This window comes from Alligator mississippiensis, chromosome 6, assembly GCF_030867095.1.
Source record: "Alligator mississippiensis isolate rAllMis1 chromosome 6, rAllMis1, whole genome shotgun sequence".
NCBI lineage: Eukaryota > Metazoa > Chordata > Crocodylia > Alligatoridae > Alligator > Alligator mississippiensis.
In genome coordinates, this window is record NC_081829.1 from 36226580 (window position 1) to 36254413 (window position 27834).

At 42.2% G+C, this 27834-nt stretch overlaps 1 protein-coding gene and 1 long non-coding RNA gene across 3 annotated transcripts in view; one reads left to right on the forward strand and one right to left on the reverse strand.

The window, feature by feature from the left end:
- Positions 1-8132: 8132 nt before the first annotated feature.
- On the reverse strand, positions 8133-11311 carry LOC132251153 (uncharacterized). Its single transcript, XR_009463017.1, has 2 exons — positions 10584-11311; positions 8133-9556 (listed from the first exon to the last, which is right to left on the reverse strand). It is a non-coding gene; the product is annotated as an uncharacterized LOC132251153 (long non-coding RNA).
- A 2054-nt stretch (positions 11312-13365) lies between these two features.
- Positions 13366-27834, forward strand: part of SH2D4B (SH2 domain containing 4B) — a 119383-nt gene continuing 104914 nt past the window's right edge. Inside the window, exon 1 of one of the 2 annotated variants that reach the window (XM_059729798.1) lies at positions 13366-13452. Coding sequence is in view for 1 of the 2 variants with exons in the window: in XM_014602621.3 (XP_014458107.1) it covers positions 22357-22540 (184 nt within the window). In the remaining variant the exon portion in view is untranslated. Of the gene's footprint in view, positions 13453-22145; positions 22541-27834 lie in introns of those variants that run through there. The other variant, XM_014602621.3, reaches the window with a different exon arrangement.

The following is a 27834-nucleotide window of genomic DNA, read 5'->3' on the forward strand; positions in this document are numbered from 1 at the left end:
CCACCTCTTTTGTGATTCAAGTTGTGGTGGTTGCACTTAGGATGTCTCCTTTTACCACTGTCTGTAGTCACCCAATGACCTGTTGGTATCCCGACTTTCCCACCTGCCCCATCTTGGATGTTATTATTATTTTATGCTCGAATTTTTTGATGTCACTAGTCAGGAGGGTTGTTTAAAAAGAGAGTTTTTTCTCTCTCTCTTTTTTTTTTTTGGTGTCTCTTAGGGGTTCATGGGTACTATAGATAAGTTATCTTGCTCACTCCTCTGTATATTCACAGCCACTCAATGGTATAGATAATCATAGTCTGATTCGGATCAAAACTTGTATTTATTTATTTATTTATTTATATCAACTTGGTGATTCTATTTATATACTGTTCTTATGCTATTACTATCAATTTCACTGACCGGAACCTAGTATTAATAAAAAAAAGTCTCTTTTGTATTAGTCCATATTGCGTTTCTATCCTTTTCATGGGTTTTTATCTTCAAACCCTGCTATATACTCTCTCTTTACTTCGTTGGCTGATAAGTCTATTCCCTTTTTTTTTGCATGTGTCTGATGCCTCGGGTCCTTTCGATGGGCACTCAGACACTATCTCCACAGCTGAATAATCATGGGTCAATTTCACTCTTTTCTTTTCCTTTGCTTTCTCTTTCCAGGTCGGCAGTGCAATACGCATCCCATGGTGTTTATCTACTGGATCCGCCCCTCGCTTCCGAAGCTCTGTTCCTCCCACTGACTCTGTGAGAGATCCTCAGGTAAGTTACTGATCCCCTGTGGATCCTCTTTCCTCTCTCCTTTTCTCTCATTGCTGCTCCCTTTTCGCTGCTGCTGCCACCACCACACTCCGATCTCGGAGCTTCTAGCCTTATATGGTATCGGCTCTGGAAGCGGCATTCTCCGGGTCCTTTCACTGCCGCTGTGCTTACTCCTCTACACAAGTCCTAGCAAGGGGCTACCAATATGTGTGTGAGATAGTTTAGCTAACACAAGGCTTGGAAGTTGGGTAAATTGCCTTCCTGAGTCTTAATAGAAGATCGCTCTGAGCTACTGTCATTTCTAGACTTACATATAGGAGAGAGATTAAATGAAGGAGCTTCTTATAAGAGAAGAAAGTGGGGTTTCTTCCCCCCCCCCTTAACAGCTATTCTTTGTGCCTTTTAACCAATTTGCCAGTTAGCTACCTCAAGTTATCTCATCTGAAAAGGTGTGTCTGAATGTTCCCTGAGCATTTGTTTCAGGTGATAAATACTTATGGTTTATTCTGAATATGTGAACCAAGTTTCTCACTCTCAGCAAAGCACTGAGAATAGCTCCTGCTCTCCTGATTCCACAGCAGCAGAGTCAAGCTCTAAACAGGGCCATGTAGCAGTACCTTTGCTTGGCCAAGGGTACTGTGATCATTTATCCAAAAGCAACATCTGCCCTGTGAACCTGCTGCTGTCAGATCCCAAAGCTTTGCTATTTCCCTCTGTTCCCATAAATCAAAGCTGGGAGGTAGACTCACCATCTAATGAGCTACCTGAAGCAGCATTATTCTTTCATTACCTGTATTGGTCAAACACAAGGGCCACTCAAAATGGGGTAAACAGTGTAAACTTTCATCAGTCAAAGAGGGGTAAACTGTCCTGCCCACTAGTTCTTCCTAAGACCTCTGCCTCCGAAGGCTTTTGCTGCCCCCTACACATCAAATAATCTCAGCTCCCTTTTTGGTTCTTTTTCTGAGTCTTGGACTCCTTCATAAGCCTCTGGCTTTTTTGTAGTACTCCTTCAAAGAAAGGGATACTGTTCTGACAAGGACCATGCCCTCGGTTCTAACCTAAATCCTGGTTCTAAGTTCCAAGTTAGGCAGAAACTTCCCCACTGCCTCAGCTGACATATTTACTGGCTGTCATGAGAAGCAGGTGACTTTCAGCCTCAGCTTCACAAGCTCAGCTAGAAGTAGTGGATGGATTATCCATGCTAGGGGTAGTACAGAGGTAGAACTCTGCAGCCCTACAAACAGCCATAACATACTGTGGATTAGTGACTGCAGAGCAAATGGATATTAGAACATCCACAGGGGCTACCCTCTACTGAGGCTGGAGCTTGTACCAGTTGGTTTCATCCCAGGATAAGATAGGTCCTGGATGAGTGATGGGTCTTACAAGCTGTCTGGTGAAGACAGCTAACATGGAACAGGAGGTAGAGACAGTACTGAGTCAGCCTCTTGCCAATGTAGAGCCATTTCCCAAAACCTGAGGAAAGTCAATATTAAGAAGTGGTTAGAACCCAGCTGTTTCTGACGCAGGAGTAGAAGAATCTCTCTACACATGGTAGAAAGGAATAATAAGGGGGACTCCTAGTGCATGCTTCTGTGCTTGAGAGATGGCAAAGGAGTATGAGGACAGGGAATGGATAACCTTAAGCTATTTCTTCACATTTTGAAACTTTGACGAGCATGAGGAATGAGGAGAGGGGAGTGGGTGGCTTGAGTCAACTAACAGAAAATTGAATACAGTGGGAGAGGCTAAGAGACGAGCTTTCCTGCACTGCAAAACAAGAATCATCAGAGATACAGACATCTCCTGGGATTGTGAAGTCCTCACTGGTACCAGCACTAGAGCTGAGATGCTGCTCAGACAAGAACCTCAGAAACAGTAGAGCCTGTTGACTGCACATCTGGCAGCACAAGACGAAACTGGTCCTTTCTAACCTAGAAAATCGACCTGCATTGGCTGACAGTTTTGTATTCTTTTGCACCTGCTGTGAATGGCAATGCAAGAGGAGATGGTTACCTAAGAAGTGCAGGATTTGGAAATGATGTGGAAGATAAGAGAGTCAAGGGACGGACTGGAAGTGATCAAAGAATAGATGTAGGGTGGAAATGGGCAGAGAAATTTGTGATGCGATTGAGAAATGTAACTGTGATCACTAATAATATATTGGTGAGTTCTCTGATATTGACGGGTATTCAGTAGGCTGTTTGCAGTGATCCAGAAACTTTGGTTAAAGACATTAACTTTTTGGAGAGCACGTGCCAGATATGATGAAAAGCAGACTGCCAGGTGTTCATGGTTTTGTTGCTGAGACCAGATATCAAGAAGTCAGTGTTATGTTTTACAGCCATCTAGTGCCTGACAAACACATTGTAGATTGGTTAAACAGACACGTGACTGTTTTGGTCCCGGTGAGAAAAAATAGGGTATAGTAGTTTTTTTTCTAGGGGAATGCATGTTCACAATGCAGTTCAGAGGTACAACCATTGTATTTGCATTTGCCTGGCCCTGTTTGTGGTAGTGGAAAAATGGGGTTACTTCAGTTACTCCAGTATAAGCATGGGGCTTCAAACTAATTTGCCTTTTGTCCAATGTAGTTTTGCCCAATGTAGTTTTTTCATACTAATTTGCTTTTTGTACAATTTGCCTTTTGTACAATTTGTACTGATATAGGCACTTTGGTCAATTAGTGGTGGTCATGGTACCCCAGTTGCTCACAATATGGGAGCTGGGGGAACAGGGAGAAGGCATGTCTTGTTGGTGGATATGTGGTGTGGGGAGAAGACAGAGAATGTTTTGGTACAAGTAAGTAGAGAGCTGGACTTGGGTAAGCCCTTGGAAATTCATGGGCAGGGGGTGGAATCTGAGAACAAGAGGGAGGGTAAAGGAAGGGGAATAGTACTGCAGTGATGTCACCACCCCCTATTGCAATGAGCAGAGGTGAGAAAAAACAGTCTGGAGATGGTCCCCTTCTAAAGGAGATGGGAATTCTTGGTGAAAAATATAGAAGATCAAAACACATTGCCTCAAGAAGTGCCACAATAATAGGCTACATTTGAAGGAGAAGATATTAAGAGATAATGGTGACTCTTGGGTTGGAATGGGAGAGGTCAGGCAATAGCATTTTGGGCAGGGATTAGGCTGCTGTATTTGGCAAGGGGAGGTGGGGCGGTGAAGGAAGAGGGTTTCTTTCTCTCATACCTGTCAATAGTAATAGATAGAGATGGAGAAAGTATCTATCTTGCAGGACTTTGACCTGGCTTGGTGGGCCCTTTTTTCCTATTGTATTTCTGCCACTTAATCTCCTGCTTGTCAAATGATTTCTCTGAGAATTTGATTGGAGAAAATGGAAGCCTATGAGACTGACTAGGGTCTATGCTTGACAAAGTAGCAAAAGGCTGGTACTGTGACAGTGAGTCAGCAAGCTGAATTCAGGCTTTGTGGGTTGGAACAGGAGGATGGTGAAAACAGTCAGAACCTACAAGATGAGTCAGTACCTGGCAAGGTCTTACTTTGGTGGGGTAGAAGGGAGATGAACTGGGAATGGTGTTCCGATTTTTTTCTAGCCTTGTGCTATTACTGAGAGTGATAAATGAGCTGTTTTTGGAGGATTTGTTTCTGTCACCTGTATCTGAAACTGCTGCTTGCTCTGTTTCAGATTTTTTATAGCGATCAAAGCAAAACTTTTGATACTACAGCATACACACATTTATGAACTGAGTTACAAAAATATGGAATTCCTCAGATTCTTATTTGGTGTCTGCACACTTGGTATTCGAGTGTTTGTTGATAAGTGCCAGGGTATGAGGCCAGCATCTCTAAATTCTGGGATGAAACAAGGGTACCTACTGAGTTTGTCAATGTACACATTGCTGTAGAACTCTGCTTTTCCCAGATGGACAGCTGGAGCCAGGAAAAGACCCTGGAGGAGGGAGAGATCACTATGGAAAGGTAGAGAAGGTGGCAAACTCCCATCATCTTCCAAATGATAAAAATTATACATCAGTCTCAGTTTCCTTTATTCTTGGATTGCAGCTATGTGGGATATTTGAATGTGCTTATGGAAATCCAAGGTTAGACCTTTTTTTTCTTAAAAAATGCTGTTTATGATGAAAAAAATGTATTCCTTTAAGACCACAATATATTCTGTGCTGGCAAGCAAGGTGGCACTGTTACCAACACCAGTGGCTTTTCACTTCTATTGGAGAAAATGCAATACAGTCCTATCCATGCATGATTGGAGTGCTCAACAGGTTAGTCTGGGAGGGACATAAGTGAAGACAGGGGGTAATCAAATGAGTGTGAGTGCTGCTAGCCCTAACCTTTTAGAAGCCCCACTACTTAGTGGGTTCCATAGCTTCAGCTTAGGCACCTAAGCTCCATATCCAATCATGGGAAGAGTAGGTCACCAAAGAATAGGATTCCTAGAATCCAGAAAGCAAGGAACTCAGAGGAGTGCCTCAGAGAATCAGGCACCTAACTGGGTTGGAAGAAGGTGTGCTCCTCCACTTGGAATTAACAGCTATGAACCTTCTCCTGGAGTGAGGTACCTATGGCAGGTCAATATTTTTTCATGAAAAATGGAAGGGGTGGTGGTGATGGATCCCTCCCCATTCTTTGCACCCAGTAAACCAAACAGGAAAGCAGTTACCTATGATGTGGAAATCCTAAATTCAAATACCTTCACCTTTGTCCAGCTTGGAGCAATGATTTGAATGCAGACTTGTCCCTTATAGACATCTAGTATGGCATTGCCTTGTCCTTTGCTGTAGAATATTTATAGATATTCATAGAAAAATTAAACCATAAACTCATGTTAATGCACTCACCTGGGAGACCTGGGCTTCAGACTTTGCTCCAATGAAAATTTTATGCAAAATGAAAAGGAAAGATTGAGAGATGCCCACTGAGAACACATACTGGTTGTCCCTGGGGCTAGAATGCTAAGCATTAGGCTAATATGTATAAGGGGAAACACTTCTACCAGCATCTATTTTGTCCATACCATTTCTTTCTGTGAAGAGTGCAAGACACTGAGCCAGCAGGTGTGCCCTAAAAACACGGTGGGCCCAAAGTCCCTGGTTTCAAAATCATATTAGGGCCAATGTTTAATTGAAGTCTTCTGAGCAGCTCAGTGATGTCAGGATGTGGGTAATTCTTTGCATGTCCCTCAGCAGAAATGTGCTGAGCCTGGGAGCCCACAAAGAAGTGTGCCCCACCTGTTTTTTTGGCTTAGCACACATGAGATCCTGTAAATGCAGCAATATAGCTGTCTTAGAGCAGCTGTGAGCATATGAGAGAGCATGCCCAAAAGAAAACCCAAGAATGGCACTGAGATTCATAATTGGAACTGAGATTTACATAAAGGCCATATTTCTGAAATTTATCATGTGTTGAGTATAAGTGACTGGGAAGAGGGTGGGTTTCCTGGCAGAGCTCTCAGTCTTGGCATAGAGACAATGCAGACATGCCTGTAGAACTTCATTCTGCAGTACACTGATAAGGACAGGAGTGGTTTAGGTGAAAAAATGCTATACACTAAAAAAGAATCAGTTGCACAATGTGACTAATTCCAGGAACTTTGTGGATGAAACCAACGAGGCATTTTGTTGATTAACAACTTTCCTGTTGGTGGCCTTTAATTACACCCATAATCAATTTAGCTGCTATAATACAATTTCTGATTTGATGTGAAGTTAATACTATATGACTGCTGTATTATACATAATTCAGCTAAATTGTATCAGGGAGTATATTAAAGAAAATCAGCTTTTACATGATACATTTTGATACATTTACAGGGAAAAAAGTGAACTTACTCAGCATTTTACTAAGCTAGTATATATAAATAAAAGGAAATGAATGTTATTAATAGAAAACAGTGAATTTCACTGAAACTGCATTTGATCCTAAAGGGATTTGCTTCTGTGTTACCACATGGACTCCAAAGGTCTCCTGGGTTCCACAGATGCACAAAACTAATAACTCTTCTGAAGGAGAAATCCTCCTTCTTTTAGAGCTACAGAAGGCTGAATTATTTCCAAGGATGGACAGACTGTGATTAAGCTGGCAACTGGGGTCTTCAAATTCATGTTGGGGGAATCACTGAGTTCCTGATCTGATATTCTAAAATGAGTAAGTTTTTATATGCTGCTTTTTTCTTGACTGACATTTCCATCCAAGGGGAAACATGAGGGGAGAAGAAAATGGGCTCCCTAGTGTTAAGCCATTCTACTTCAGTGTTATATTGATTCAGCTTCCTAATCCTACTCTACAATGACCTCTTTTGCTAAACTGCTGTATTTTGTCCCAGCCAGTGTTACTGCAGGGTATTAGGCTTCAGTGTATGCATGCTGTCTAAGGGCGTGTGTAGACAAAACAGGGGCCCTAAATTGAAGTGGTGGGTTTTTAAAAACACCGCTTCAATTTAGGGCCCATTAAACCCCTGTGTCGTGCAAACACCCTGCTGAATTAACTTCCTCTCTGGTGGTGGCGAGGGGAGGGGGAACTGCCGGCAGGAGAAGCGGTTCCCAGGCTGTGGGGGAGCTGGTGCTTCCCTCTGTGGCAGTTCTTTACTGATCTCATACTTAACAGAGGATTTGGTCCAAAGAGCTTAATTGCTCATTTGTAAATGAGGAATAACTGAAGAGAAATCACCAGAATTACAGAATATAAATTAGAGGAGAAAGTGGTTCAGAGCCCTCTGGTACAAGGGAGCTGTGTTCTAGTAAACCATGTTGACATTTTTTCCCACGTGAACCATGCCTTCAAGTTTCTTGGATTCTGCTGAAGTCAGCTGTCATACCACATACAATTCAGAGGCAGCCTGCAAGGCCACGTGCTGCACTCCTTCATGACTTGAGTTTGTTTGTCTTTTATTTTTTGTTTTTTAATTTCCTTTACCCTTGCAATAAAATAAGTGGAGGTAAGAATATACATTTAATATTATGCCTGGAAAAATGTTAACTTCAACTCTATCCTTGCCTTGTATACAAGTGAGCACAGTAAATAGCACTGCATGAACAATGAGTATAATGTTCAGGCTGTTTCCCTATATATTACTGCAAAGGGAGGGAAAGTACAACAACTCTGTAAACTACAGCTAGGACAGTTGATGAACTTGTATTAACCTCAGCCCTTTGTAATGTAGGTCAGAATTTCAAATGCTCACTACCAACTGGAACAGAAATTGGAGTGCTGCCCTTTCTGACCAACTTGTCAAAGCTTTGACAAATGTTGCTGACCTCTGCAGAGGTCTACAGGCTATAAGTAATCATATACAACAGCAGTAGCAGGGGACACAAAGGGACAAGACCTAAAGGCATCTTGCTGCTAGGTAAAACTGTTGGCTACAAATGTCCAACTCGGGATCCTTAAAATTCTAGTTTATTAGGCGGATTGAAGCACTGCAATGAAGTTAAATCATAAACCTTGGGGTTGGTCCCCACATGCACACACATGTACACACACAGTAGCAAGCTACAAGAGTCAGGTATACCTATCCCACAGGCACTGGAGTCTGCCGTTGAGGCTTCTTTCAGCATGGTGTTATCTTCCAGAAGGGGGTCGCCAGCTGGTCCTTCTGGTTGGACAGGTCGGGTGCTGGTCAAGTTGGAGATCAAGAGGGCGCTACTGAGGGTCACTTTTCACTGCTTTTTATCTGTCCTTGGCAGACTTTGGTGACTTCCCCATTTTTTAGGTTTGCCCAATCCAGGGGTTGTTGACCCTCGTGGGACTTCCCCTCTCGGTGGCTACTGGATGGCATCTGTCAGCCCCAGGGGTCGTATGCATGTACATGCAGGTTTGGGAGTCCATTGATGAATTTTGAATAGGGCTCTGGGAACGGTCGATCTGGAGATATTCAGCCCAAAAGTTGGTCCCCGGTGTTGATTAACTCAGGCCAGGGCTTCTAGCCCTTGATCAGTGAGTTTAGAAATTTCCCGGTTGTTACATTGTCTTCTATTGAGTTCTTCTGTTGGTTGATCTGCAGTTTCCTTAGGTGTTAATTGCTGCCTGCTACTGTGTTACACATTCAATCACTGATTCACTCGCTCTTTCAGGGGCCAGCCTGATACAGGGAAGGGCAGTTTGATTCCTGCCCTTGTTAACATTGTTACAATGTATAAATTACTTATGAAACTAAACACATTTAGTTGAAAGTTGAAAGGTGAGGAGTATAAAATATAAGCTACAAAAGTAATGCCATGGCACACAAATAGATAAAAATACCAAAATACAAGGGGAGATACAAAATGCACATATACAAATTTCAAAACACAATTCCTTATCTTAAAGTTAAAGGAAGAGGAAGGAAGAAAAGATAGAAGAGGAAAAACATATCCAAGGAGGGGAGAGCAACTGCAGGCAAGAGGAAAAGGGGCTTTCTGCTACAAAACTATTGCTGACCAGATTTCTTCCTTAAAAGCAAGCAGTGTTGCACTAAATTAACCTAAAATCTCCCATTATCTTAATAGATGATTACAAATCACTGTATTGTCTGCAAGCCTGTACTCTAAATAACTCTCCCCCCTCACCTTTTTAAAATGAATTCTGTTAAGTTTATTTTTCCTACTAACAATATTGTCTATCTTTTTAGAAAGAATTTAAAAAAATATAACTTTGCTTAATTATCCATTTTTGGGATGCGGTCAGGTGGTTGACTCTTCCAGTTCAATTAATTTCCCATCTTTTACTACTGCCATCTGGATGCTTTTCCACTGCACAGATATACTGATACTTCTTTTGTGGGTTAAAAATATGGGATGAAGGTTTGGGTTGTCTCCTGTCTTCTACCCTGGAAAAGGAATGCATTTATTTTCTTAGCAATTCGAATGTAGAATTTAAAGGTGGTGGTTTCGTGTTAGACTGGTCCTTGATCCTGTTTCCATGTCTACAACTGTAATGAGGTGGGAAAGTCTTTTAACTTTTGACTTTTGTGTGTCTGCTAATTTGTACCATGGGCTAAATAAATTGTGATTGCTTCATGTTGTCATTGGATGGCTTTATGCCTGAAGTTCTTTGAAAAGCTTGGGGGAAAGTTCCTATAAAATTACAAAGCATTAATAATGAAAAGTACATTTTAAAGGTTGTCTTTAGTTGTGCTGATATATGCATTGAACTTGGTATCAGAGCTCTTCTTCCAAATTAATTTAGCAGCCAGGTTTCAAGATTGTATTTTGCAGTTATGCAAAGGTTCAGTTTTTAATCAGTGTCAGAATTATGTTATAGAGTTTATTTTGTACATCTGTTAAATATACCAACATAAGGACCAACTTTTCTATTGTACATCTGCTTTAAACTGTATAATTCTGTTGACCCCATTCCTTGGCTATTGTAAAGTAGGTTTGCTACTTTAAAACCCATGTCCTCAGGCTACAACTTCTGAATTACAGAAATGTAAGTAAGAGCAGTGTACAGTCTGTACCATACATCTTTACTAACCAATTTATTTGAATTTACTATATCAGATTCCATTTATTTATGGATGAGGGGGTTTTGAATAAGTGCAACTTGGTACCTATTTTGCTCTGTTAAGCTTTTATGTTTTCTTTGTGTAACCCTGGGCGCGACATTACATGTGCCCTCACCTGAATAGTAGGATCCTGGGGTACCTGGTAGCCAGTAAACCTGCCCAGCCCCCCTGGGAAGCTGCTGCAGTGCCCCTGAGCAGAGAGCCTCCCCTTACAATCAAGCACCCTCGCAGACAATTCTCAAACTATTTACAAGATTTAATTATTTACAACATAACAAATAATCATTAAATAAGCACATGGATATACCAACTAATAAACCCTCAAGAACGTATTTACACAGTCTCTCACTTGCAACCTGTGTACTGGGGATCCCGTGTGCACTGCCCCTGGTGGGGTATCTCAGGGAGTGAGACTGTCTGTGTCCCTGCACGTGGTCTGTGGATGCTCCCTGGCACTGGTGTCCGTCTCCGTGCTCCTGGGGTCTCCGGGCAGCAAGCAGCGACTCCTCTGCAGTTCCTACAAGACAGCCTTTCCCTGCCTTTGGCCCCCTTCCCTGGCTCTGCTGGGAGCAGTGTCTGGGCTGCAGGCTGTTGAAACCCTCCTGCCCCACACAGCCTCTCAGCCCCGGCTCCTCCCTGGGCTTTGCCTACCCCTGGGGCCCCTCACCCATCAGGGAAACTAGGGCAGACTCTGGCAGTCCCCCCCACCAGCTCTGCTGTGCTCACCCAGCCACACCGGCTGCAGTCAGGTCTCTCCAGGTTTGGATTCTCCGCACAAGCAGTCCCAGCCTGATCCTGCCGCCGCAGCTTCTCCACTGCTACTCCTGCAGGCCTCTCTTAGGGGCTCTCCGAGGGACCACTGTGCTGAGACTGAATCCGGTCTCCAGCCTGTCCCTCAGCCCCTCTCTCTCTCTCTTGTCCTCCCCCCACCCACATGGGAAAAACTGCTCCCCCTTTTATCCGCGCCTCTCAGCCAATCCCAGCTCAGGGCCCTTCCTGGGATTTTGCTCTATTTCAAAACTTTGCTGGGGTTACATCACCCCTCCCACTTCCAACAGGGCTGCTTCCAAAACAGCTTCACTTGCCCTCTGAGCCTACAGTGTCCCCTCTGGGACAAACTCTGTCTCTGCCAGGCAGCCCTTCCCATTCTGTTCAGGTGGGTCCCTTTTTTAAAGGCTGCTACATTTGTATTGTGAGAGCACCTAAAGGATGCCAGTCTGGGCCAGGACCCCATTGTGCAAGGGGGAATACACAAAATAAAAAGTCAGTCTCTCCCCGAAACAATTTTACAACCTGACTAATGTCCCTATAACTACTCAGAAATATTAACCAGAAATCCTTCCTTAACACAAACAAATACATTTACCTTCTGTCACCATCAGCTGGTTGTAACAGGACCTCTTTTCCAGGTGAAGGATTGTTAGCAATTGCTTCAGTGTCTTAGATCAGGCGTATTACACATATGGCCTGTGGAGCTGTTATTTGGCCTCATGGGCAAGGGGATCTGGGGGCATGGCCTGCTGCATAAATTTGGAGTCTTTACATCCTCTATACCTGGGCCTCAGCAACAGAAGACGATTGAGCGATGTGCTGACATATGCCTTGCAGCTGTGCAGCCACTTGGCACAGCTGTAGTAGGCAGCCGCTGGCCCTGCTGCCTCTGCCCTGTAAACCAGGCCAGATCTGGCCCATGAGAAGCCTCACAGTCCAGATTTGGGATGAGTTTGACACCCCTGTCCTAGACTATACAGTATCTTCTGTGCAATCCAGGGAAAGATAGAATGTACTACATAACCAAACAGCTAAAACAAATACTTAATTTCCTTTGTTAATAAGCTGGCGTGGCACCAAAGCAAGGAAAGGGGCCCTTCTGGAAATATTGACTTAGGATTTCTGAACTGCAGCATTAAACAACTGAATTAAGTGCATAGTCTAAACAAATTCATAGAATCATAAATCATAGGATTGCAGCATTGACGGGGACTTCAAGGGTCAATTAGTCTAAACAACCTGCACCAAAGCAGGATTTGCTGTTCCTACACCATCTCAAATCCATGCTACCCAGCTTCTTCATAGCATTCAGCAAAGGAAAACCTACAACTTGCTTAAGAAGCTTTTTCTTCATTGCCTTACTGTTCTTACAGTTAAGAAGGATTTTTCCCCTCTCAGATTTAATGTAAATATGCTTTGCTACAGTTTAAACCAATTGTCTTGTTCTGCCCATAGTGAATTATTAAATTGTAGTAGTCAGAGAAAAATAGGACAGAAAACCAACAGGGGAATCACTGCAGAATCAGTGGATTCTTCAAGCAAAGGCATTGATGGGACTCTGAAACCTCCCCTTTTTACTGTATATTACATAGTTCTTCTGAACAAGAGATAGCATAGCTGTCTGCATTTTACAGGGGCCACCAACATACACATATACAAGAAATCACTGAACAAAAAGAAAGCCTGCATAAATCTGTTTGGCTTCAAGACTGGTGACTTGCATAAATACCAGTATTCCTATGGAAAAAATAGTGACAAAACATCTAATGAATTCTTTACTTTTCATTATTTTATGTACATTTACAGTTCTGATTCCTTCTGCAAATGTTTCAGTGTGCTGTTAAGCACTGTTGCAACATTGCTTTGAAGCACAGTTTATTCTAGCCCTTAGAGGGAGCTACAGACCTGACTATGCCTTTTGAGGAAAAATAGGGTTGGACAACCAGTCTATCTATAATTGAGGAGGAGGAAAACAAAACATTCAGGTTTGTCTTTTTCCATTTTTCTAATTGACAGCAATGTCTGTGGAGATCAGACGTAAGAATGGTTTGTTTTGGTGAGTGCTTTAATGTGTTTGCTTTTCTAATGACAGTAGGGTTTTTTTTAAGGCCTTGAACAAAATGTTAATTTTATCTCTTCTTTCACATTGTCAATTCCCCCTGCATCACCGATTCAAGATTCTACTGTTCTTGCTCTGATGCTGATACAGCAGTTACACTCTAGGATTTACCAGATTACAAATACTACAAAGACACCTCCCCTTAAAAAAAAAAAAAGACAAAAAAAGGCTGTATGACTCACTGTATAGAAGAAATATATATGACTGATTTTATGTATGTATTGTCATTTTTCCCCAGTCACCCTTGCTTCTGAAGAAAAGATTTGCTTCTTTGTCTCTGAATATGTGGATTCTGACTGAATAACTTTATGTAAATTGCCTGACTGAGGTAGGTGTCGTAAAATATGAATGGAAATGCTGTGCTGGCACACACATGCTAAAGAAAATGGATGAGAAAATGAGGAAGACGTGTTTAGTTGAACACAATTCCTTTTAAAAAAAGAATAAAATAGCTTTTTATGCATGAATTCAGTAGAAGATGCTGAAATGACACTGCTTAGGAACTCAGGACCTCTGGTAGCCAGAGGACAGCTACTGGAGGTGTCATGGTGGCATAGGTATACTCACACAGAAGGATATTCCAGTCTGAACTCCCAATCAGCTCTGGGCTTTTTGTTAAGATACCGAGTAGTTGTCATGTGAACAGCTGTCTGCTGGGAACCAGATTAATGTTGCTCACTCATTTAGCAAAGACCATTGAGTAGCAATGACTTTCAGCCATGAAGTTAGTTCAGTCTAAAATTGGAAATCAAAAGGTGACTGATATGGAGAAATCGTATTGATGTAAAAACAATAGACAGCCCAGAGTTCCTTTTTGTGAAAAACTGTGAAGTGGCCAATGCTGAGTCTTGTCTTTAGGAGGTTTTAAACTCAGCAGAAGCCCATTATGTCTTTGTAGGACTTCTCAGGAAGACTGGGAAGGCCCCAAATGTCCAGAGCTTGGATCAGCAAGGGGGCTACTGCTAAGTTCAGAGTCCCCTTCCTGCTGTGTCCTTGCTTTATCAGCTCTTGAGTTCTTCCAGACTAAGACAGAGAAAGAACAAGGTCCCTTTTACAAAGGAGTGCTATCTGCTCACTTGTGTTTCCCTGTTTCTGTGTATCCTTCAGTGTTCTCCTCCTCCTCAGTTGATTTCCAATTCCAGTACAGGCAGTGGCTGGAATCCAGTACAGTGAAATCCAAATGCTCAAAAACCATGACTCGTTAAAAAAAAAAAAATTGAGATTTTAAAAATAAGCATGAAGTTCTTTATTTGCCTTCTGACTTTTGAGCCTTAACGGGCCAGTTTTTGACAAGATCTTTTTTTTTTCAGGAGTCATAAGGGCTAAATCCTTACTTTATTCTTTTCTTTTCATTTCTTTTCTTTTTTTTTAAAGGAAAGTTCAGATTCCCTTTTGTTTCTGCAGTCATGGCTCACTCCCTCAACATCAAAATTAAGGAAACTTTCCTCAGTGCTATTTCTAGAGAAACCCTTTGGCTTGATAGGTCTAGTTAGAAATCTGTGTCTCAGTTGGGCAAGGAAATCTTGCTTCTCCTCATTCATTCTGACTTAAAGCATGAGGAACTTGGGGAAGTTTTATTGGCTTCTTTGAACATTTGGCTTCCAGACATCTCTCTTTACATCAGCATCTGTGAATTTCTGTTCTGAATTCATTATACAGTCTTTATAGAAGACTGTAGCCTTACTGGCACAGCTTTCAGTCAATGAAAAAAGAGAACAATAGGCAGTGCAGTATAAACATCTGTCAGCTCAAATTCATTATAGCATGTGGTGTTGCAACCTAGACAATATATTTCTAACTAAAGCTCCTTGCAAGAGACTAAAATATGTGTAACGCAACCTACTCTTTTAAGAGTATCAAATCTCAAGTGAGAGAGAGGCATTATCATCTAAAAATATACCTCCCATGAGGAGATAAAAGCAATGTGGATTTACAAAATTATTCCTCATGACTGGACAAAGAGTTACAATGATGGAGGAAGGTTCCTGCATTTGAGGTGCCAACTAAGAAAAACAGTGTGTTAAGAAATTACACTTTGGAAAGAAGCAAAACAGGATTGGATGTTTTGAATAAACTGGCCTGGCAAACAGATGGAAGGAAACTTGTCCCACCGTCCAACTGTCACAGGATGCTTACTATATGTTGACAAATCATCAAAGTGTGTAAGATGCATCTTACTCTTCCTAGGAAAAATTGGCAGTGTAGACATTGGAACATTTCTTGGGTACCAGTAAGAGCAAAATTCTTTTTCAAAAAGCGAAGAGATGATCCAGTCAGATGTAATAAGTATGGCACATAGGATTGTTGGAGCATAATCTTTTTCCCTTCATCCTTCAATCATTTTCCTTTTTTTCCCCTTTGAGATTCTTTTTTTCAGAAGGGACGGGTGAAATTAAGGACCTTGTTACATGCTGCACTTTGAGCTGCCCAAAAGTTAATCGGTGTTAGTACTAGCTTGAATTAAGAGTGTTGATCAAGGTAGGATTGGTCTACACTACAAAGTTCTGAGGGCAGAGCTGTTTCAGCTGGAGGATATGGAAAGATTACGTCCACTACTCTAGTGGTTCCTAATCTTTTTTATACTGTGGCCTGGTAGGAGCAGGATGGGGCATGTGGAACCAGGTGCCTCCCTCCTGGGGCTGCCTTGCCATGCATCTTTAACCCTAGAAGCTCAGCTTTAACCCTGGAAGCTGCTCGCCTGGGTGGAAAAATGTGGGTCTGAGTGGGGGGTTCATGCCATAACCCAGCAGCCAACACGCCATGGCCTAGTGGCAGGCTGCAGCCTGGTGGTTGGGAAACTCTGCACTAGTCCAGCTCTGCCAGTAAACCTCTTCCCCTTTTCATTTGGATGCAGCCATGCTGCCAGAAGAAGTCATCTTCTGGTTGATTTAGTATTGTATGTAAAGGTGGTATAGCAAAGCTAGTAGAAAGCCCTGTTCTGACTCCATATCCTACATTTCCCCTAAAGCCTCTGAAGGCAAAGCTGTGCCAGCAGCAACTATATAATATGAATTAACCTCTATTTACTGGGGATAATATTGATCACAGATTTAGCTCTTTTTAGTGCCTTTTTCAGAAATCTGTGCACATTATTTATTTGTAAGTCTTCCTCAATTAGTTTGGATGAATGGTGTTGAGGCAATTGGTTTCCCCACCCCCCCTCAATTCCTCATTATTCATTAATTTTTCTCATGTGATTGTTCACCCAAGACACCCAAACACTCAGTAGTTGCCCGTATACTTGCATATATGCTGCCTTATACTCCCTACAAAATTTACAGAGCTATTCCAGCAGCTAGATGTATTATGCAACTCAGAAATAGCTCTCTTTCCTTTTCACACTTAAATGCACATAATCCTTGATGAAGAGTGTTCTTCATATTGTGGTCTCTTGTGATAAGGATTTGATTTCTCTTCTGTAAAGTCAAATAAAATGAAAAAGATGAAGAATGTGGAGAACATCAAAACTGCCTGCCCTGAAGCCTTTGCAAGGGTGAGTCTTTTTCAATTGATGCCAAAATGTGAAGCCTTAGTTCTAATATAATTGAGTAAAAGTAGACACATAAAGGACAAATCCCCCAAGCCTTTGTCTTTCAATACCTGAGTAAGTAAAATAGGAGAGAGGTAGTAGGATATAATTCCTTCTTCACTATGAGGTGCATTTTTTTTGCCAAACTGTATTTTTTTTCTTTCTTTAAACAAATGGTATGGAGGTATGGGGAGGGTGTTGAGGGAAGACTTTGTTACACTGTTTTGTAAGACAAAATCTCTAAATCCTTTTGGAGAAGAGGTGACTTGAACTACAGATCATGAACATAGATCTAAATTTCCCAGAGCTCAGAAGTGTTGTCATTTAGGCTCCATTACAAATTCAGAAATGGAGCAAGGGGGATGTAGCCCCCCACTTTGGCTGTGCTATGCATGCTGCACAGGCGACCATAAATATGGAGATTCCTGACTTAGGACAGCCTTACTCTGTGATCTAAATAATATTCTACCATCTAGAGAACTAACTAGATTATCTGGCAGTGTGATAGAGTGGAGGAGATGCAGTTATCTGGGGAAAACTGGCCTGGCCTGCTCTGACTTACATGTTTACATCTCTCCTACTTAGAGCAACCACCTTTTCAAAATGTAAAAGTGGGAAACATGCCATTTAAAAAAAAATCAGGGGAGGCGGGTATTGTACCACTACCACCACCTGGAGGATCTCTACAACAAGAAGTGAAGGGGGGGTGGCATAGAGCACTGGTCAGGGGGGGTGGCTTGAGGAGTGGGGGAGGGGTCCTCCCCCCAGCCCTGTACACATGGTGGGGAGGTGGGGAGAGGTGAGTGCTGCTTTCCCTTGGGGGAGACATTTCAAGGGTAGGTTTATCCTTCTGAAGTATGCTGGGTGGTGGGGTCATGGACCTTGTGACATCACTACAGAAAGGATGTGGACAAATTGGAGAGAGTCCAGTGGAGGGCAACAAAAATGGTGAGGAAGTTGGGGGACATGGCTTATGAGGAAAGACTAAGGGAACTGGGCTTATTTAGTCTAGAGAAGAGAAGACTGGGAGGGGATTTAATTTCAGCCTTTAACTGCCTGAAGGGGAGTTCAAAAGAGGATGGAGCTAGAACTAGACTGTTCTCAGTGGTGGCAGATGACAGAACAAGGAGCAGTGGCCACAAGTTGCAGTAGTGGAAGTTTAGGTTAGATATTAGGAAGAATTTTCTCACTAGGATGGTAGTAAAACACTGGAGCAGGTTACCCAGAGAGGTGGTGGAAGCTCCATCCTTGGAGGTTTTGAAAACCTGGCTAGACAAAGCTTTGGCTGGGATGATGTAGTTGGGGATGGTCCTTCTCTGAGCAGGGGGTAGAACTAGATGACCTCCTGAGGTCCCTTCCAGCCCTAAATTTCTATGATTCTATCTCTGAATGAGACATGCAGCCAGAAGGACAGAGCCTCAGAGCTTGGGCGGGGGGTCACACATAGAAACTGTGTTGAGGGGAATGCGGGACAAAATGCTGCCCTGGAGTTATTCAGACCAGGACCAGGATTTGAAGTTTACATTTTGGGATTGTCCCACCCAATTAGGGATGGGCGGTCACTCTACTCCTACTTTCTCTGTAGGTAGGAAGGCCTATTGAGTTGTCGATGGTTTTGGTTAGGAGTGATATGAAAGCTCAACATGGCCCACCTATATGTCTCATCCTTTTACTTCAGACGGAAAAGAATCAGATGCCCATTTTTTTTGCTAAAGCATTTGTTGTCCATAAACCAAACTAGGAGCTTGTATGCAAGATGTTAGCGTGGATGCAAAATAATTAATTTGAATAAATCATCCTAAGAGAAACCGCATAAACAGTTTGGCCATGGGGTTTGGGAAGAGCCTATGCTAAGGAATGCAAGTTAAAGAAGGGAAGTGGCAATCTAACCGTAACTTTGGAAAACCTGAATGGAATTTTAGAGTACTTCCAAGACCTGAAGACTTTCTCCTAGCTGAATGCGTAAGGGCAGCTGCAAACAATAGAGGTGAGAGAACTTCTCAAAAAAAAAAGCTTATGTGTATCTTTTATAGCTGAAAATGCTAGTCAAGCCTATATACAGAGACACAACCTCCCTTCTTAATAGAGGAGTAGAAAAACAGGCCTACTGTTCTAGTATTTGTCTTACATAGCAGTGACACAATTATTGAATATTCTTAGGTGATGGCTAAAATTTCAAAATTTTATACTTAGTGCTTATTGCTTATTATTCAATATATTTTTAATATTATAAATGTGGATAATTCATGTGCTAAAAAGAAAAATCAAGCTGTATTAAAGGAGCAGCTTTTTAATAAGTCAGCTCTCACACATTCCAGAGATAGAGATTTTATTTTGGTGGAGAGTAGAGAGTGTCTGATGAACCTTGAGAAGAGAAGTGGCAGGAGTATTGAGCCCAGGCTAGCAGGAGCTCTTGTAGGGGCTCTGCCTGCCACAGGCCCTGAGTGTCCTGAAGCCTCATGGCCTGCTGCTGTTGCTGGTGATGGGCTGCCCCCATGAACACCCCACACCCCCTCACACACCCCAGCCACCCTCCTCCTCCACATATGCTACAACCTTCCCCAGCCATCTTCCCCACACACACTCACATCCCCCCACAAATTCCATACCTACCCATACCCCACATAGCCACACCCACATGCTCTCCCACCCCACATAGAAACACCCACACACCTCCAAACCACATAAATCCCCACACTCCCACACCTATTCACTCCCCCACAAATCCCACGTACTGCCCATACCTATCTACCCCTCACAGCCCACACCCTCCCCTACACACCATATGCCCACATACTCAAACACCCACAGCCCCTCACAAACCTATTCCCACCCACCCATACCTCCTACACTCTCCCCATAATATACAAGAATAAGACTTCATTTTAAGCTATTATACAATCACCTTGATGTACACTACACAAACACAAATCATGACAAAAATATTTTTTTGAAATCAAGTTAATGAATGTTGTAGTAGATGTTTGATTTCAGAATATAATCTGGTATTTTTCTGGTTCTGAGATGGCAAACTCCCTTGCGGAAAGGAGTACTTCCAGGTACAAGGGGAGGAACTTCTGGTGGCAAAAGTCAGGGGTTAGGGGGCAGGACTTACAGTCCCAAGATGGTGACCAGGGGGGCAGGGTACTTTTAAGGGGTGAGACTACCCATGCAGCCCTTGACAGCTTGCCAAAACTTGATAAGTGGCCCTCTGGCTGAAATAATTACCTGCCCCTGGGATATAGTTACCCATTCTAGTCCTTGATTTTAGGGTGGAAATTTCAAGAGTGCCTACATGAGTTAAGCACCCAAGTGTCATTGATTATCAATGGGAATAGGACATCTAATTCTCTTAGTCTCTTTTGATCATCTCTTATGTAAAATTATGAGCCCAAATCTGTTTCCCCCTGAAATTAGACCTTGTTCTTCTACTGCCTTGAGTGAAAAAAGTTTCATAGGCAGCCTGGTTTTGGCAAAATATTTTTAGCCACAATGGTCCTAAAACATTTAGATTACAGCACTCCTGAAGATGGAATGAGTTCAGCTGTTGTCATGTCTCTTTCCAAGCAAGTGATAAAATGTTGAGTTTTTTTTTCTGTAATCCTTGTGAAGAAGATAGAGGACCACATTTGGGGACCAAATTGCTGTTTGAAGGCAACTGCATTGCTTGGTATCTCTGTGCTTTAATACCGCATTATTTTATATGTGCCATTGTCCACTAATTTGTCTTCTGATATGGATCTGCCTTCAGTTTTTAAATTCTTGTAACCCTTTAGCTATATAAATTCTCAGGCAGGAGCAATAGTATAGTGTCTTTAAGAAAACAGACCAAGAAGGATCATGTTTCCCTGTCTCCGGGTTTATGCACATTAGTAAGATGCTTTTACTGTTTTCTGGGTGTGGGAAAAGGTATTTTAGTTTACTGTGAAATCCCAACCTAAATCCAGGGACAACAGTTGCAAGGCATTCCCTATTTTTCCTGCACTTGGCAGAGAAAGTGAGATCTCCATACTTGCCCAAAATACTTATGGTGTAGCATCTTTCTTAAAAAATGGCATTGGGGAAAGATGAGCGAATTACAAGTAATCTCCAACAGAAGCCCCATAATGTAATAGATTCTGAGTCTGAGATTTCAATTTTCTCTTTTGAATTCAGTAGTTATGGAAATTTGCTGGATAGAAAAAATATGCAGAGTCAGTGTGACCTTTTGAATTTTGACTGGCTAATCAGCTTCAGCCCTCCATCTGAAAGGATAAGGATAAGGAGATAGTTCAGTGTTGAAGACCATTCTCTCTGACTAGAGAAATGGTTTTAGAGGGTGTTTGAAGACAGGGTTCCATGAATAGTCTTTAACTTGGACTGGTGCAAACCTGATCTTTGAATATTTGTGTTTAGCTATTATTTTGGCAGGTTGCCAAAAGCTTCCCGAGGAAGCCAATAAGAGGAGGGAAAAGGTAATTTTAGAAAGTTTCCACCTCTGGGATAGCTGAATGGAGTGTCATAGGACAGAAAAACTCACAGAAATTCCCAAAATGGAAGGTAAATAGAAATGTGTGAATTACACAAGCATTTGAGTTTACTTACATGTACTTAAAACAGCCCTGGTACAAATTTAGTTTGGCTCAAAAATCCCATGAAATGCATTTTCCTATGAAAATGAATAAGTCCCCTAGAGAAATTGGCATACTATCAGTAAAAGTTGGGTTGGACTTGTACTGGATTAAAAAAAAAAAAATTATTAACTGCAGTTGGTCCAAGTGCTGAAATAATAGTATTTCACTGAGATCCATGAAATGTCATTAAATAGTGAAAGGTCACAATTTGCTTGAAGAGCAATATTATATCTTCCTCCAGCCCCAAAGTGAAAATGAATTAACAGCAAGAGGGTTAGAGTCCACATGAACTGCTGAGAACTGACTCTTGTCTAATTAATATTAATTCACTCTTTATAAAGTGATAACAAGATTCTCCTGGCTTCTGTTGCATCTACTTTTAATTTTAAATGAACTTTAATCAGTTTGCTGAATCACCATGTCTGTTGGGTCTAAGTAAATATGACCTCTGGTATAATTGGATGGCACACCCTATTGAGACTAGTTAGGCAGATAGACTAGGAAACAATGTGCAAACTAGTTTCCTCTCTTATCGGAGGAGATCGATTCCCAAAGGGAGCCAGAGTGATATAGATATTGCTGGTGTAGTTGATACTTTTAACCATGACATCACTCAAAACCCAAGAAGAACGCTATATCACAAAGAGTACATTGCTACAGAATGGGAACCCATTCAACTAAAATAGATGGTGTGCCATAACCAAAGGCTTCCTTTTGTACTGAAGTTTCTTCACTTATTCAAGAAGCATAGATTGCAGATCCATTGTGCGGAGCCTGCTGTTTTTACTTGCCTGCAATACATTTCACGCAGGGCCTCTTCTCCTTTTCTTTTTTTTCCCCGCTTTTCTCCATATGACACCTGTTGCTGCCTGGTGGACACAATGGTCAGGGAATTCTGTAATTGTTAAGCAAAGAATTGCAGAGCATGCCGGTGAGAAGAGGGACAAAGCAGGAAGAATCAAATCTCCCTGGGCAGGCAGTTTTGGGAGCGTGCTCTTGCTTCAGGTTGCTTTGCAGTGTGCGGCGAGTAGGATTTTGTCAGCATAACGTGGGCCAGTCTTGAGGGCTGTCTTTTTTTCGGAGTGTCACCATGCTGCAGCAAATTTTACGTGATATGTACATTGACCCTGAACTCCTGGCAGAACTCAATGAAGAGCAGAAGCAGATCCTGTTTTACAAAATGAGGGAAGAGCAGCTGAGACGCTGGAGGGAGAGGGAGGAAAAAGCACAAACGGAGGATGCGCTGTTGAAAAAGACGGCAAGACTCAAGCGAAGTAAGCTTTGCAAGGCTTTTCTGTGTTTGGGCAGGGGCTGGATGCAATGGGGAGATGGGCATATATAATACAGAGGGGCAAGTCTGGCTATATGGCAAAATGGAAGATATTAGTTGGAAAGAGTATTGCCAAGAGGCTAGAACCAAACCTGGGTTCAGTTTCTGATCCTGTAATTTATTTGTCATATGATTTGAACATATATATTTGAACATGTATTACTGAAGACTAGATCTGACTTGGCTTCCACACGTACAGGGTAGTTCTCCATGGTTCTTTTGTATATCCTTCTTGAATTACCTGCTCTATTTTGGTTCCTGGTGGGTAGGAGTAAGTGGGGTTACACACTTTCTTTCTCTCTGGAGTAAATAGGAACACCCTTGGTTCCAAACCCCTATATTCATTTACTGGCTAGATTACCTGTTGCATGGCATGTGTTGTCACTTACAACTGATATAAAGGAGCAGTATTACAAGCAGTATTACGTACCCAGAACCAGATGAGTATGAGGCAGGATGCTAGTCAGCAATATTCCTGAAGTCATACTTCCCTTTCTCTGTGCTGCATCCAAGATCATAATCTGGTCTGTAACTTCTCTAGCATGAATTTTCAAATTGACTAGTAATTCTGGGTGGCAGATTTTATGAAAGTGCTGAGTACTTGAACCCAGAAAAGCATGGCTCCAGTTGTGTGCCTTCAAACTGAGTTATTATTAAAATCTCTTGAGAATTTAGACTTCTGTATCTGGGTTCTCTCATCTATACATTGAATGTGATAAAGCTCATCTTTCTGATAAGGATGCTGTGAATTGGTATTTGTAAATAAACTAATGTTTGGAATGCCTTGATGGCGGGTGTTCTAGCACTTGCACAATCCCAGGTTCAGTACATTATATACTTATATTAAGGCACAACCAAAGTAAAAGGCTTGTTCTTTTTTTATAGTACAGTTATAAACATGGATTACAAGGTTTAGCAGAGACCTTTTGTGTATTTAATAGCCTAAGAACTGTTGTTTGTGAGGTGGGCCGCACATACCATTAGGAATTTAACACCCTGAGGGATCTTTAAAGCCATCTCTTGATTACTTCATTTACTCAGAACAAACTCAAATGCTGAGACTTCTCCCATGAACAAGGGTCTTCACAATCTGACCCAGTTGTAAAATGATTATACCTCACAAAAGTATTGTTAGAACAAACAAGAAAAACTCTGTGAAAAGTGCAGATTATGTTTTAATCTATGGATTAGCAGCAACATAGGCTAGAATCAGCCCTATCTAGTTGCTAGCATGGGGTCTGAAGCATCCTTTGTTTCTTATTTTTCTATCTCTCTCATAACAGTCTTTAAATACACCATAAAGAGCCTTCTCCTAGGTCTATCAGTTTTGCCTTTCATAGAGCCCCCAAGGCTTGTGCACTTTGATTTGTAGCTGGGAAAAAATTAAAAATGCAGTTCAGGCCTACAGACCAAAACAACATTATAGCATCAAGATAATCTGTATTACGCTCATTCTCTGAGAAAAATAGATGCAGAAAAATTTAACTGCAAAAATATTTATATGATGATTTGTCACAGTGTTGACATCTAAATTTCCATATATAAATTATACATTAAATATATTCAGCTTCTTAGTACAGGAGACTATTTTCTGGGTAATTAATTTTCTGATTTATAAAGAATGAGAAAAAGGAGAGACGAGCAGCAGAAGAACCTATAGGTTATATCAGCACAGACACGTGCCCATATTCATGCTAAAGTTACCCAGAGTAAAACTACACAGTGGCTAATATTTGTGCTAGGTCCTTTCACATGCTAGTGCATCTATTAATTGTTCATATTCCCATGATTTATAATAGTAAAGGGTCTCAAATGAGAACTGGTTTCTTGTTTGGAAAATAATTTTAGGTCATGCAAAAATGATGCCCCCAATGCAGGAAGTACTATGTGAAATTCTATGGTGTGTGTTATACTGGAGGTCAGGAGTGATGGGTATCCTTGGTTTTCTCTTTGGATCTATTTTTGTAGAGGTTTGTAGTCCACTCCATAGTTCCAGAGGAAAATAAAACCGGTTTTCTGTTTTCCTCAACTTGCAATGTATATTGCAATTTAGAAGATTGTCCCTTCTTCAATTTCTTTTCAGTGCAATTGACATCCAGGAAATTTGGAAGCACCACAACCACCTCCTCCAATTTCCATTCCCACTGAGGGATGTGGGTGGTTTTAATTGCTGCCTCTGCCAAAAAGTGTAGTCTCTGTTTCTCTGATTTTAATGTGTGGCTTTATGCTGGTGTTACTCTGCAGTCAGTGGAGTTGTACTGGCTTTATCTTGGTATAGATGGTAGAGAATCAAAGTCTTAGGTTTTACTGTGCTGATCTATGATAAATTCTGATGCCCAAGAGCATTGTAGGAATGAGTCTTCAGTTCCCAGCTCAATGTAATCCTGCTGTAGGCCAGGATTACTTAAGATTCAAAATGTAAGGGTCAGCCTCCACTAGCTTGATTATTATAGATCACAGTCTAATGTGGATGTCCGTTACATAAATATTGTATTGCATTATACATTGTTTTATTATTTTATTATGTTATTTATATGGAAACTAATTTGTGTAACCTCTGAATTTTATCTATAATTTGTATTTTTACCTATCAAATTCTATTTTTGATAGTTCAAGGATAAAAAAAAGAAGAGAATAAATACTTGTCAATTTTTCCTATTTTATAACAATTTAAACTTAATAGTTGCTACATACATAAGAAGTCTTTATAGAAAGTAGTGCCCCAAAAATGCTCTTACTGTATATGGAGGTTGTACATCTTGACCTGATAGTGAACCAAAGTCCCAAATTGGTGTCAGGGAACATAAGATCTGCCAATCGGACAAAAATGGTAGAATTTTCATAAGCACCAGTTTTCAAAAGTGACTTGGGAATTAAGGCTGCTAATTTACTAGGGAACCAAGGCTGTAGAAAATTTTACCTGAAAATATATTTTGATCATTCAGTTTGCCAGGTTCTCAGCTGATAGATATCAGAGTAGTTCTGCTAGGCATGAGTACATGGCACTATGCAGAGGTACTCATGCTAGGTAGCTTAGATACTGGAAACATGTTAGCTATCAGCACAGCTAACATAGCACTGCCTGTGCTAATTGACCCTCTTAAGAAGCTGGTATGTAGATGTACTCTTCATGTCAGTGACACAGTTATTAGCAGTCAATAGTAATACCACGTGTTCTCTTACACAATATACATCTCTCCCCCCAGAATCAGCTCCCTAAAATTGGGTTTGCGTACCAAGTGAAGGAACTATTTTCTTCACTAGAAAAGACGCAGGCTTAAGAACACTTTATAACATGGAAATTGGAGGCTGCTATGGTGACTGTCACTTGTCTGGCCCGAAGGAAGAGGCAGAGTCTTATGTTAACCCTCTCACAGCCATAGCAATTAGCTGAGTGCTATAGCTTGCGCTTGAAGTAGCAAGTGAGCTCCTGGTAGTATCTTAATGGAACTTGCGATGTGGAAACTACTCCTTTGTTTATTGGAACATAAATAAAAAGCCACTTAGAGTAAAGAACTACCAGTCTTGCTGTTGCCCTTGCAAGGGTCTGGGGCCTACCCTTGTGTGATGTTGAACTTCCACACAAGGAAGGTCCTGCTTCATCTGGACTGTCTCCTTGGATGCAACACTTCCTGGACACTTTGGTTGGATCCAGATATTCAGGCATGCATGGTGTGGCAGAAGGCCACCTCTGTTTCTCCCCAGAAACTCTGCTCTGTGACAGTTTGGTTAAGATGGGCCCTGCAGAGGGTACACACCTTACCCTATCTCTTTAGGTAACCTGAGCTGGATACATTCCTGAGGGAGGGGGGAAACCTGCTCCCTCTGCTTATGTGACTGGCATCACATACTTGGGTGAGGGGCTTGGACTCCCTGGGAAGCTAGGAACTGCCAGTCTGCCCAGCAACTAGTGATGCATTTCAAATTGGTTGGCTGACAGCCAACAGCTGCTGGCTTCCATTGGACCAGGTAAATGAGGTCATAAGATTCATAGATGTTAGGGTCGGAAGGGACCTCAATAGATCATCAAGTCTGACCCCCTGCATAAGCAGGAAAGAGTGCTGGGTCTAGATGGCCCCAGCTAGATACTCATCTAACCTCCTCTTGAAGACCCCCAGGGTAGGGGAGAGCACCACCTCCCTTGGGAGCCCGTTCCAGACCTTGGCCACTCGAACTGTGAAGAAGTTCTTCCTAATGTCCAATCTAAATCTGCTCTCTGCTAGCTTGTGGCCATTATTTCTTGTAACCCCCGGGGGTGCCTTGGTGAATAAATACTCACCAATTCCCTTCTGTGCCCCCGTGATGAACTTATAGGCAGCCACAAGGTCGCCTCTCAGCCTTCTCTTGCGGAGGCTGAAAAGGTCCAGTTTCTCTAGTCTCTCCTTGTAGGGCTTGGTGTGTAGGCCCTTAACCATACGAGTGGCCCTTCTCTGGACCCTCTCCAGGTTATCCGCATCCTTCTTGAAGTGTGGCACCCAGAATTGCATGCAGTACTCCAACTGCGGTCTGACCAGCGCCCGATAGAGGGGAAGTATCACCTCCTTGGACCTATTCGTCATGCATCTGCTGATGCATGATAAAGTGCCATTGGCTTTTTTGATGGCTTTGTCACACTGCCGACTCATGTTCATCTTGGAGTCCACTAGGACTCCAAGATCCCTTTCCACTTCCATGCCACCCAGCAGGTCATTTCCTAGGCTGTAGGTGTGCTGGACATTTTTCCTCCCTAGGTGCAGCACTTTGCATTTCTCCTTGTTGAACTGCATTCTGTTGTTTTCTGCCCACTTGTCCAACCTGTCCAGGTCTGCTTGCAGCTGTTCCCTGCCCTCCGCCGTGTCAACTTCTCCCCATAGCTTTGTGTCATCTGCAAACTTGGACAGAGTACATGTGACTCCTTCGTCCAAGTCACTGATGAAGACATTAAAGAGTATCGGTCCAAGGACTGAGCCCTGCGGGACCCCACTGCCCACACCCTTCCAGGTCGAAACCGACCCATCTACCATGACTCTCTGGGTGCGACCCTCTAGCCAATTCGCCACCCACCGGACTGTGTAGTCATCCAAGTCACCGCCTCTTAACTTGTTCACCAGTATGGGGTGGGATACCGTATCGAAGGCCTTCCTGAAGTCTAAGTATACGACATCCACCCCTCCTCCTGTGTCCAGGCGTTTCATAACCTGGTCATAAAAAGAGACTAGATTGGTCAGGCACGATCTGCCTGCCACGAACCCGTGCTGG